Source organism: Apus apus, chromosome 1 (assembly GCF_020740795.1).
Source record: "Apus apus isolate bApuApu2 chromosome 1, bApuApu2.pri.cur, whole genome shotgun sequence".
Taxonomy (NCBI): domain Eukaryota; kingdom Metazoa; phylum Chordata; class Aves; order Apodiformes; family Apodidae; genus Apus; species Apus apus.
In genome coordinates this window covers 174,859,055-174,872,633 of record NC_067282.1, presented here as the reverse complement: position 1 = coordinate 174,872,633, position 13,579 = coordinate 174,859,055, and the positions used below count along the sequence as shown (strand labels likewise).

At 37.9% G+C, this 13,579-nt stretch overlaps 1 protein-coding gene across 5 annotated transcripts in view; it reads left to right on the top strand.

Moving 5' to 3' along the window:
• TMEM117 (transmembrane protein 117) overlaps window positions 1–13,579 on the top strand; it is a 219,234-nt gene that overhangs the window by 93,596 nt on the left and 112,059 nt on the right. For all 5 annotated transcript variants that reach the window (XM_051641503.1, XM_051641476.1, XM_051641495.1 and 2 more), the window contains one exon: window positions 10,904–11,003. In XM_051641503.1, the coding sequence (XP_051497463.1) occupies window positions 10,904–11,003 (100 nt within the window). The remainder of the gene's footprint in view (window positions 1–10,903; window positions 11,004–13,579) is intronic.

Below are 13,579 nucleotides of genomic sequence, written 5' to 3'. Positions count from 1 at the left end.
ATCTCGTTTTGTCTGTGATTTAACTTGCTTTATTTAGTTGTTATTAATTGCTTATTTGATGGATCTGCCAATAATCTTAATATCTAAGGAATCTTTTATCCCCAAACTTCCTTGAAGTCCAGTCTCCACTCCAATTTGGCAAACATTACATTTACAGAGAATAATTCAAAGAAATACTGATTGCAAAAATAACAGTTTAGTTGAATCACCTGTTCTACAACCTTGACACTTCTGTAATATATTTTAAAATTTTACCAATGTCAAAAAAAGTCTCAGATTGGTTTGGATAATTTAAAATAGTCATTACAGTACCTTCATAGTTTATTTTGCTGATTCTCCCACAAATTTGCTTACATACTGTGGAACTGGTTAATAAGAAAACATGAGAAGTTTCTTGTGAAACAGTTATCTTTAAATAAAAAACAGAAAATCAATACATTGATTTTAATACTATATTTTCATATCTGCAATTAAACTTTGAGCCTCTAAAAGAATATCTGACCTTATTCTGTATGGTAGTTTGAGGTAGAAATACATTTTTCTGGAAAAAAAACTTGTACTATAAATACTAATCCAAAGTGATTTGGACATAAAACATTTTTTCAGTCTCCCAATAATCTTTGTAGATTATAAATATTTCCTGCCCCAAACCAGCAAAAGAAATAACAATAATGCAAATGCTTATGGTATGCAGATTTGGAAAGAAAGCTGGAATGGTCATAGAAACAGGATAGAAAGAAATCAAGCTAAATATTTCAAAGTAACTTAATTTTTAGATCGAACCACAAGATGACTTTCAATTTGGGAACCGGTAACTTTTTTGCGTTTTGTAAATAGAAAGTACAAAGGTTTTGTTGGAATTCACACAAATTTTAAGTGTTATGAAAGCACTTGGTCAAAGTGGTAATGTTCTGCCTACATAATTTAATTTTGTTTATATTCTGGCAAGGATATGAGCAGTAGTGGTTTTTTTTTTCTTTTTTAAATGAATAATTTTTTCCTTAAAACTGCCAGTTCTGAGAATATTGCTGCACGTCTGTCCTTGTCCCTTCTTAGCTGTGCTGTAATGTCAGCCCTGGGAACAGATGCATGTGAGCCATAGCTTGTTCTAAGAGTTCAGCCAGTGCACTGTCATTCGAAGTTGTTCTTACCAGTATCTCACCAAGTTTAAAAAACAAAGTAAAAAAATGTACTGCATCTCTTTTGCTAAATTACTAACTTAACCTTCCAAATTGTATTGCCCATTGTATTCACTAGTATATGTTAATTATATTCTCAAATTTTATTAAATATTTTTAAGTGTCACTCACCAAACAAATTCTCTGTATTTTAAGATAAGCAAACCTACAACATTTAACAAGATGTAAAATGCTAAAAAACCCAAAAAATAGTTTACAACATTTTTCTGAATTTTTAAAACTCTTAAGTGTACATTTTTCTTCAATGTACCCATGCATAATTTACCTTGCTGTTTAGCAACTTGTTGAAAATCAGCACTAGGTACTCTCCTCAGGATGCATATGGCAAGGGCTGAGACTGCAAACTTCTTTGTCTGCAGTGTGTGTTACATTATGATGAGTCAAGATCCTCTTTAACCCCTCAAAACAGGTATGCCCAAGGCCACTCCTCATGTGTGTCCCTGGGCACCTGTGTTACCATTTTGAACCTTTTTACTGTAATACTCTTTTGAGAGTGTATAGCCAAATGGAGTGAATAAATCAAATATGGCATGTAATGTACCAGTTTGTACTACAATCTCGTGGATTAATTGCAGAATTTTACAAGCCTATTAAAAAGCTGCTAAAAATTGACATGGTTCTCTTATTTAATTGTCCACTAAAACAATTTTCAAACAATTCACTTAACAATAAGTAAATACCTTAATTCTCTCCTGTAGTATCAAACAGACATGTAAGAAGCAACCCTTTATTTCCTTGCTTCAGTAAATAAAAACTGTGGTTATAGAGTTTAAGTGGAAGCATAAACAGCTACATATAAACAGCTGCAGTGCTGTTTGTGTGAGCGTGGGATGGGGGCTTGTAAGTCTGTGCCAGGGATATTCAGGTGAATGTTCATCTGTTAGCACAATAGCATTAGAAGTGTTTCAGGCAACCTGTGCTTGACTGAGTAGTTTAACAGTTCCTCGCTGTAGAAATGTGCTAAAGGCACCATGCAGCCTTTGCTTTTCTTTGGTCTGACTAAACAGAATACACGTGATGACACACATGGCACAAGAATAGCAAAAATCTTGGAAACTTTGGAAAAAGATGTCTCATGGATGTAATACAGTTGTTGTAGTTTTTTTCTCAGGCATCTTTTTATGATTTTTCCCAGACTATCCTGTCCATGGGAAGTGCTTTCTAGTGGTATCTCTAGGGGCAGTACAGCATCAGAGCACTTACTTAATGATTGATAAGTTGCTCATCTGAGGGCTGCCCCGAGTGGCATGGGATGGCACACAGGACATATATGCACTGATAGGGGGTTATTGCATATGATGTTTGGATCTTAACCCTTAGAAGGCACAAACACAGATTGTCCTGAACGGGATGAGATAACAGATGAGATGTATATGCACTGATTGAGATTCATTGCATATGATGCTGGGGTCTTAACCCTTTAAAAGGCAGAAGCACATTCAAATTGTAGGAAAATTGGGAGATTGGAGCAGAAGCTAAGGTTAGAATGCAAAAAGATAATCTTAACAATAAAATATACTAGTAGTAGTTAGGTCAAACAATAAAGGTTAACCATTAAAATGTTGGAAACTTACTTATTAATTATGGACTTTAAAAGGATTCTAGAATCTTGAAACATAAAACTTAATGATGAGCAATTGCTTAATATTAAGTGCACTAATAAAGACAATAAAGGAGTTAATCTCTCTCGCCCTTGCCTGGCTGAAGCTGGATGTCCCTGGTTGGGTCTTAATTCTTGAGGATTAATCTCTCTGGCAGGCATCTGGACAGGAGAATGTCCAGCACACCTCCTGCAAAGTGTATAAGTCTCCTCATCAAAGATGGGACCAGGCTTTTACAGAATTTTAAAAGAATTTTAAATTTAAAAGTGGACTGACTGCTGTCATGTAACTGCTTAGCCATACCTCCAAAATCTCTCACTGGAGAATAAAAGGAAAACAGTTGAAAATCCGTGAAGACCCTGTTCTCACCAAGCAAACTCTCCTGTTTATCTGTTCATTCTTAGTTTATCACAGTTTTGGGCCTAGTTGTGGCTGGGCTGGGCTCTGTGTTCTTTAACACTGGAGAGCAGCTGGTGTTATGAACATCAATTTGACCCTCTGTTTGTACATTTCAAGGTTGTTACAAACTCAGAGCTTACTAGGCTCTTTCCTTTCCCATGAAAATCTTTCCACTCCAGGCCAGGGCCTGCAAAACTGAGAGAAAAAAGCAATTGAATCACAGAGGGAAACTGGGGCAGGCATACTGAAAGATGGAGCATCCTGCTACAAGAGGAGAGAAGTCTGGATTCAAATCCCAACTCAGTCACTTGTTGGCTCTGATTTTATTTATGTCATTTAGGGTTTGACATTTAAAAAAAAAATGTAGGTGTTGCAAATCCTGTTGTGTAAACTCACTGGGAGTATGTGCCAACATTTACCTTTAGCCCAGGGAGGCTGATTCCTGCCATGGTAGAGGTCCTCAACACTTAAATGTGCAGATCCCCAAGATTTTTCCAGTAGAGATCCAGACTCTCACTGCCCTGCCATTATGAGATACCTTTTGCAAATCCTTTAGAAGTGAACTATTAGCCCTTTGTGATGCCACATGTGAAAAGCATCTAAATTAACTGCCTGCTCTGGATTGCTGTCACATCCATTGATTAGGGAGACAGCCTGGAAAGACTAGCATCATTAGGCAAAAGTTAATCTGTATAGAATACCAGCTGGTCCCTAAAGAGGAGATCAGACTCTACTGGGCATCAAGTGCTAGAGGATTGTTGGCATAGGATCCACAAAAATCCACACAGAGAACAATAAACTACAATTTGCAATAATTAAGCTGTATTAAGGATGGGAATATATTTTAAATCCTGTTCCAACTTGCTTGAAGCACCTTAGTTAGGACTGTACTTGTGATCTAATGCAAGCTCCTATCCTGACCAGCTGCATCCATTCCACTTCTCTAAAAGTAGAGTACTCTTGTAGACTGCCATGTAAGGAGACCTACTGTCCTAACAGGAGTTGGTCAGCACTTGTCTTATTGAGAGTGACAGTGAGATGCATTTGGTGTTAATCCAGCATCCTTTCAAATAGGGATTGGATCTCATGTGTTCCCTACCATGTAAATTAAGTGTGTACAACTCTCCTACATTAACAAACAGAAATGCAATTGCTGCATTTTTCAGTGGGCCTCGTCTTCCAGGCAGCCTTCAAAATACTTCACAGATGGAGCTGTGCAAGGAAACCAAATGGAGGGATAACCACTTTATGGATATCAATCAATATAGGATGTGAGCTAGAAGCCAAATGGCTTATTCCTGTGGAGAGTGAGCAGCTCTTGTACATACGAAGCAGCAGAACTTTAAATGGCTTGAGAGCTTTAAAAGACAAGTCCCCAAAGAAAGTTAGGCCACCCTCAGGCCTGTAGGTGGATGAACAGAGGTTTTCAGAATCACAGTTCTGTTGCTGTATTTCAAAAACACCTGTATAATAAGTTACTAATCAGCAATGCTCATTTACAGCATCAGTCCATCAGTTTCAGGTGTTCTGCACTGTGCCAGGGATCTCTCTCACTATAGCCAAGCCATTTTTGCATCCTAGTTTTGCTGTGTCTTGGAGACTAGCCTGCTGGGCCTCTTGTGGTGGTTACCTCTTTGACATCCTGTCAAGTAAAATCCATGGTTCAGTGCCTCTTAATTCTCTCTGTTCTGGTGTCATAGAAAAGTTTCACATATACCTCCAAAGCATGCACTGGGGATGGTGTGGGACTGTTTGACTAGCTGTTGTGCTCACTGTACTGTTTGTAGGTAGCTGTGCATTAAGCCATTCTCATTATGATGTGCCAACTTACGGGACAGGAGGTCTTGTAGTTTCTGTGCCTCTCACAGTTCCCTGTGGCTGTGACTTCAGTTTCTAGCTGTGCAGATTCAGATTTCTATGACGAATGGTGAGGAAAAGGCTGAGGTGCTTAATGACTTCTTTGCCTCAGTCTTCAGTAACAGGGGCAGTTATGTTGAGGGAATCCAATTCCCTAAGCTAGGTGACAGGGACCAGGAGCAGAATGATCCCCCCACAATCCAGGAGGAGATGGTCACTGACCTGCTACACCATGTAGATGTGCACAAATCTATGGGGCTGGATGGGATGCACCCAAGAGTGCTGAAAGAGCTGGCAGGGGTGCTCACCAAGGCACTTTCTATCATTTTTCAGCAGACCTGGCTGACTGAGGAGGTAACAACAAATTGGAAATCACCCAGTGTAACCCCCATATATAAGAAGAGATGTAAGGATGATCTGGCAAATTACAGGCCTGTTAGTTTGACTTCAATACCAGGGAAGCTGATGGAGCAGATCATCCTGAGTACCGTTATGCAGTACATGCAAAACAACCAGGTGATCAGACCCAGTAAGCATGGGTTCATGAAGGGCAGGTCCTGTTTGAGTAACCTTGCCTCCTTCTATGACAGGGTGACCTGCTTATTGGACAGGGGAAGGCCTGTGGATGTTGTCTACCTTGACTTTAGCATGGCCTTTGACAAGGTTTCCCACAGTATTCTCCTAAAAAAGCTGGCTGCTCGTGGCTTGGATGTGCACATGCTTTGCTGGATAAAAAAATGGCTGGATGGCCGGGCCCAAAGAGTTGTGTTGAATGGAATTAAATCCAGATGGTGGTCGGTCAGGAGTGGCGTTCCCCAGGGCTCAGTGCAGGGACTGCTCCTTTTTAACATCTTTATTGATGACTTGGATGAAGGGATAGAGTGCACCCTCAGTAAATTTGCAGTTGACACTAAGCTGGGTGGAAGTGTCGATCTGCCTGAGAGCAGGGAGGCTCTGCAGAGGGATCTGGTCAGGCTTGGTTGATGGCCCAAGGACAATTGTATGAGTTTCAATAAGGCCAAATGTTGGGTCCTGCACTTTGGCCACAACAACCCCTGGCAGTGCTACAGGCCTGGGGAGGAGTGACTGGAGAGCTGCCCAGCACAGAGGGACCGGGTATGTTGGTTGACAGTTGGCTGAACATGAGCCAGTGTGCCCAGGTGGCCAAGAAGGCCAACACCATCCTGGTCTGCATCAGAAATAGTGTGACCAGCAGGACCAGGGAGGTGATCCTGCCTCTCTACTCAGCCTTGGTGAGGTCACACCTCGAGCACTGTGTGCAGTTTTGGGCACCGCAGGATGGGAAGGACTTTGAGATGCTGGAGAGGGTGCAGAGAAGAACAACTAGGCTGACTAGGGGTCTTGAGAACAGGCCTTACGAGGAGAGACTGAGGGAGCTGGGGCTGTTGAGCCTGGAGAAGAGGAGGCTGAGGGGAGACCTCATTGCTCTCTACAACCACCTGAGAGGAGGTTGTGGTGAGGTGGGTGTTGGCCTCTTCTCCTTAGTAACTAGCAATAGGACAGGAGGAAATGGGGTCAAGTTGCACCAGGGAAAGTTCAGATTGGATATTAGGAAAAATTTCTTCACAGAAAGGATGGTGAGGAATTGGAACAAGCTGCCTAGGGAGGTGGTAGAGGCACCGTCCCTGGAGGTCTTAAAAAAACATGTGGATGTGGTGTTTCAGGAGATGGTTTAGTGGTCATGGGGGTTGTAGAGCAGATGGTTGGACTTGATGATCTTGAAGGTCTTTTCCAAACTTGATGATTCTATGATTCTGTGACTCTATCTGTTCAGTTCAGATGCATCTGGGTTGTCAGATGTGTCACAGGACTTACAAGAGATCCAGATATCTTTGGATTATTATCTGGAGACCGAGATATGTCACAGCACCTAAAACTATTATGTCATGTAGGTTTAGCAGTACCTTTTAGTATGTGAACATACTGTTTGGGCATGCTAGCCATCCTGCAGCAACATAAAGCAAAGAAAACCTTCACCTGAGAAGTCTACAGTAGTGTAAGAACAAATCATGCTCTAATCTGCAGTGACTATTTTGACTAGGGGTCCATTAAGAATTTGAATACTTGGCTTACACGTAAAACTAAGTGTGTCTAAATTCAAACTATATCCCAGCTTTAGATCCTTGAGAGGTCAAGAAAGCATCATTTCTGCACTGGGTTTCAGCCGTGACTTTTTTTCAAGTGCCTCAACAATTTTGTTAGCACCACAGTGGCTTGTACATCTTTATCCAATGTGAAATTAAAAACATTGCATTTGCTTTCAGACTGTTTTTCATTTTGGCAGCTGCTAATGTGTCATCCCTCTTTGAAAAAATGCTCTGCTATCTTCCTTTGAACACCTTATTTGGGATAGTGCTGTTCTTTCCCTCTTTGTTCTGTGCACACTCTGCTGCTAGCTGCAGAAAAAATGATGAAATTCGTTGACTTTATATACCTTTTAACTGACTGCCTATTATTCACTTAACTTTTGCAACAACATGGATGTAGACAACTTATGTTGGAGTTATTTTTGGACTGTGTTTTAGAGCTATGGGTCTTTCTGCCTCAAGTCTCTTATGTCTTTTTGTTCCTCTGTTTGTCCTGTTGTCTTATTGTTTAAAAGTTGTGGTCCACCTTCTGTAGGCTTTGGCCTATGAAAAGCAATTTCCCTGGCTTTGCAGCTTCCAGTTTTACTGTCAAAGGTTAATAGTGGGTTTGTCCCAAATCCCAGTTGCAAACTTGTCCTATACCTATAACGTTCACAAGAATTAGTTCCGCAGCCTTTAATTATTTACAGTTATCCTGTCTGTTTATGAAGAGGTTTTTACTCTGTTAAGAGCTTCAACTGCAGTGCTTTTCCCCTCAGTGTTTTCTTAGGTTGTGCTGTTCACACTCTATGAATGTACCTTGCTACAGAATGTAAGTATGGCAAAGCAAAAAGAAGCCTTTTGGCAAACTATGGAAAATTATGGGTGACCATGAAATTTAATGTGGGTCCTAGCCAGGAAGCAGAGTAATCAATTAATGAAAACTGCTCTAATCGCTAGCCAAAGATAGAAAAAAGTGGGGATTTTTACACAATAGAATTAAACTTTTGACACTGTTAAAATATATATGGTAACATCATCATGCAACTATGGCTTTTTTGAAAATGTCAGTTACTCTCATTTATATTTAAACTAAACCCTGAAAATTAAAAATGGCCAAAAATCTATACTTTAAAAAAGTAATTTTGTGTTCTGAAGTGAAAATAATACTGCAGGAGGATGAAAGACACTGCATGTCATGCTAACCGTTAATAAAATAGCAGTGTGTTTCATTATTATTTCTAATAAGATAATAACAGTACTAAAAATATTTTAGTCAGTAAATACACTTAAAATATGCACAAGTTATGTTCTTAATATTTTCTTTAGAATAATATGCTATTTTAAGTCTAACTGAAGGTCAATTTGTATGTTTAATTTACTTATAAAGTACAATGCACAGTTTATATTAGACTTCTTGGATGCTTTCATGTTTCAAATGTTCATGTTTCAGATTAAAAAAAAACACCCTCTTGGGATGATCTGGTGCATTCAAGGCTTTTTTATATGTTTGAGTATTGTATGCAGCTCAAATGAACTTGCTATAAGCCTTCAGATACTTTTTGTGTTCATAAAAGCAAGTGACTACATGGATACTTTCCATTTCAACTAAAAATATAGCTTATGCCTGGTTTGATATCTCTTCTGCTTGTTAATACCTGTGTATAGTGATCACAGACCTCTCAGCCTTTTTGGTTAACCCATCTTGTCTACACCAGCCTGCCAGTGGGAGTGGTGGCAGGCTCACAATAGGTGGTGGGGCTGTAGGAATTACCCAACTGTCCTGTTTACAAGGAGTCTTGTGCAAGTGTTCATTTAGTTTCTGTACACCTGTAATCATGTATAATGCAGAGAAGGATGTATAATGCATATGAGAAATGGGAATAGAAATGGTGAGAACTGTGGTTTTTCACATGCTTTTTGCACTGATGAAAAAGATAAAGATACAGGTTTGCGGGGGGGGGGGGGGGGGGGTGGGGAACGTCCTTACAACTGACATTTATTGTCATGCCATTTTTGTTAATGAGGCATTTGCTGAAGGAATGATAATTTTTCACCTTCATAGATGCTATAAAAATGAAATACCTCAGATGCAGGGAAAAAATAATTCCAAATGCTTCCCAGTTTTACAGAGGCTGGAGAATATTTCTGGTAGGAGAGTTCATGCCTGTTCTCACAGTTTTTCCTAGGTATTTGCTGTTTTCCTCTCTTGGAGACAAAACATTGAAACAGAGGGACTTCAGGCTGACCCAGTAGAGTTGTTCTGGTTTTCTTACATCCTTATGTACAATACAACAAAGCCAGAATATTGATTATCTTATAAACTACATGGAACGTAAATAAAAAATAGCTTGGAAAATAGTATGGTTTGAGTTTGGGGTCTTTTAATTTGTTTGGGGTTTTTTGTTGGGGTATTTTTATTTGGTTATGTTTTTGTTGTGGTGGTTTTTTAATTCCAGCAGAAAATCTGAGCCAATATTTATATGCTGTTCAAGAGATGAAAAAAAAAAGATATTTTTGTTAGTGACGTATTAGCTGAAAATTTATGAAATGTGTGTAATGAAAAGAGCCATTAGTGTATGCCATTTTTCATGTGACGTGAACCAATTCAATAACTTTCATGTTTCCTCTTTAGAACATATTAACTTGTGTGTTGGATATGTGCTAGCAAGATCCTCTAGCCTGTTCAAATACATAGATTTTAATAAGACTGTGCCAGGAAGTCGAATCATCTTGCACTGATCCAGTTGCCAGGATATGGTCTATTAGTTTCTCAACATTACAACATTTGATATATAATAATGGTAAGATTTGAATAATGGATAACACAAAGTTTTAGGAAGTTGTTACATGCAACTGGGTCACTTGTGTACACCCTTAAATAGACATAACATATACTGCTTATAAGCATCTTGAAAACACAGATATCACTTGGGAAGTTAAAAAATAATTGCTATCATTATTGAATGCATTAGCTCTTGAGAAGAGTAATCTCTTAAACACTGTAGAAGTATTTTAACGAAGGATATGAGTATATTAAAAGCTACGATTTTTTAATTTATTTTTTTTTTCATAGAGATTTTAATCCAGCACAAGTAACTTCTTAATTGTTGTAGCATATTGATGAACTTCAGAGGTCAAGTTATTATGTGAGTTTTTAAATCCTGTATCTGTTGCATTATTTAAGCAGAATGGAAATGCTTATTTTGGATTTAAGTAAAATATATCTATGAAAATACATTGTATAAACCTAGAAACAGTGACTTACTGAAATTCTGCAAAGCTTGCTTCCACTGTTGTGTTAAAAAAACGTTGTAAAACTAGTAGAGTGAAAAGTCAAGTGGCTCCATTATCTTTTTAAGGAGAATTTAAAGATTTTTATTTTTCTTCATAAAGATTTTGCAAAGTCACTGATGCAGGGAATGTTACAATTCCATTTGAGCAAAGGAACAGGTAAAAAGTGTAAAATGGTATATATTTCCAGAGGCCTTATGTAATCCTTAAGCCTTTTCCTGTCATTGTTTTAGCACCATCAGAAAAGACATGGGCTGTAGAGTCATATTCACATTTCCATTTCTAATTGGAATTGACCCATCCTGGTTCAATACTTTGTCAAGACTCAGATCTAGCAGAAAAAGTGGTTATGAAAGAAACAGGAAATCTTTCACAGCTAATCATAAATTTTGTCGCTAAAGCAAGTTCTTCATAGCTGCATTAAGCAAATGTGTGTAGCTTACAGTCTGTGTTCTTGTTTCCACAGTGCATACATCATAACAGACTTCATGGGCATGAGGAATGAAAATTTTATGAAGATAGCTGCAGTTGGGACTTGGATGGGAGATTTTGTCACAGCATGGATGGTAAGAAACACAATATTACAATTTAAAATAAAAGGAATGTGTTTGTTCTTTTCAAGGGAATGAGGAGAGACCAAGAGCAGAGAGAAAACTAGATTTCTCAAAGTATTCACATATTTAAACTCTAACCAGCAGAAAGTTTAAAAAGGCAAAGTAGCATAATGGCAGGGTGTTTAATTAGCTGCCCTTCCAGAAGAGTTTCAGTTAAAATGTCGTAGAGCACCATTTATTTTGTGGGTGGAAATGTTGCATTGACTTCTGTGAGGACAGCATGGTGACCCTTCTTCACTATAAAATAACATCATGACCTTCTGTCTGGTAAAACAATGAGTAATGGTTGTGGATAAACAAGTCTAATGAAAAGAATTAATGCAAAGAAAAATTAACTGAAAGATGTGATAAAAAATGGTGGGGGTAAGAGAAAGAACATCATCCAGTTACATCCCAGAATTTGAAGGTTAACTGTTTGAAGTGAAACTATCAGATTAAGTTTCTCTCTAGTTTAGGATTTAGAAGAAAAAAGTTTTACAGAAGATTAAATGTGTTAAGGAGGCTGCTTTTTACTTGGATTATAATTGTTATAAAGGTTCTCTTCTGAAATATGGGCAACTCAAAGATCAGCTTAGTGAAAGAGACCCACAAAATGGTGGTGAACTGGGAACAAAATGAAGCATGTGCACATGTGTTTTTATTGCTCAGGCAAGGATTTCTTAAACACATAGTGATAAAAAGTTAATTTTTTTTCTTTCTTTTTTTTTTTTTAAAAAAAAGGTAAGATTAGTTTTTTATTATAAGTGTCAGTAAGAATTTTAATAATTATGACTGTGACATTAGTAACTAAAGTGGCATTCATTTAAATTGGGAAGAGAAGTCCATGATTTTTAAGCTTGTAGAATATGTTTTAGTTAATCTATTTTTTTGTAATGATTCACTGATAGCTCTGTTTTATTCACTCAAAATAATCAACATAATTTTAGAGGGAATCATTAACACAGGGAACATTGTCTGATGTGTGTTTACCACATATCACACAAAGATGAATGGAAAAAATCTCAGCACTGTATGTAGCTGCTGATTGCAATAATTGACATAATAATTTGACATAAGTAAAGAAACAAGCCAAGATGGATGAATTTTAGGACTGTGTTATGTGTTGGGAGAAAACGCTGTAGGAGTAGTATCAAGAAGTAATGACTGTAAGATGCTAAGACTAAAGTCTATAAAAACGTTGTAGTTTCAGAAGGGTCTCTGAGTTTCTGTCAATTTGTCTTCTATCCTCCATGTGTTTGGCACATACTGCACAACAGACAGAAGAAAAATAAAAAAATCAAGGATTTTTTCAGCATATTTTTCAGTGTGTGTCAGTGGTTTGTCCAAGGCAAATAATGCTCTGTGAAATGGTGGCCATAAAGAACAAGTGTGGAGAAAATAATCTGTATGTACATTACAGTTAGGACATTGCAGAATTGGTGCATTGACTGATGTTGACAATTAATGTGGATTTCTTGTGAATCAGTAATAAAATTCATGAGTACTTCTTAATACCTTTAGCTTGACCCTTTTTATAATGAACTTTATCCCACTATGGAAGGAAAGATGATGCATAAGCTAAGCTGAATTGAGGAGTCATGTTCATCATACATGTGTAATTTAGAGTTCCCGTGACAGATTACATACAAGTCGCACTACATTAGGTAACATTCAATTTTTTCAGTCCCTATTTTTTAATTTTCTTGAAAAAATCCTGATACATGCTGTATACACTGTGTATGGAAATTACTGGATTAAAGAGGCATGAGAATCCTGATCCTTTCAGGTCTTTTCAGCAATGGAGGCACAATTGGATTATGCCACAGCAGATTTCAGTGATGAATGGAGTTACTATCACTGAAGAACTGGACAGAGACTGGGAGAGACTGTAAAGGCTGTTTGGAAGAGGGAGGTTGTTAGCTTTCAGGAAGAGCAGAGGGCATGGGATTTGAAGGCATGGGATAGGACATACTTTGATTGCATAGGTAGAATTAAGAGGTGTGGTGGTTGTTTTCTACATCTTCTTAGCAAATCTCTAGGCAAAGTGAGTGAAGTAGTCAATGGAAATTACAGTGTGGAAAGGCAGTTAAGCCTAGGGACATCAAAAAAGCTACAATGTCAGGTGGAGAGATATTAGCAACAGGGAGAGTGGACATGTACAGTGGTGCAAACCTCCCACACAGCCTAACTTTAGCAGTCTTATTCTGTATGAACAGAAAATATTAATTTTCTCGACTTTCTGCATGTCAAGCCCAGCATGGAATTTATACCAAAGTGACACGAGTCTTCTGTGGGTTTATTATATTTTATGAAGTTCTTGAATGCTATTTGGAAAGAGAAACCAAACCTCTAAGGGAACCTTTACACATTTTTGCATTCACATAAATGCTAATATTTTCTAATGTGTAAGAAGTTTTTGTAAAGAACCCACCCATCCTTAGACTACAAAGGATAAAATGAAAAAGCAGATGTGACTTCCACTTCCACATTAGAATTAAGATCTTACTCCCTGTTTAATTGGAAACTTTGAAAATAAGCAGTAATAAAAC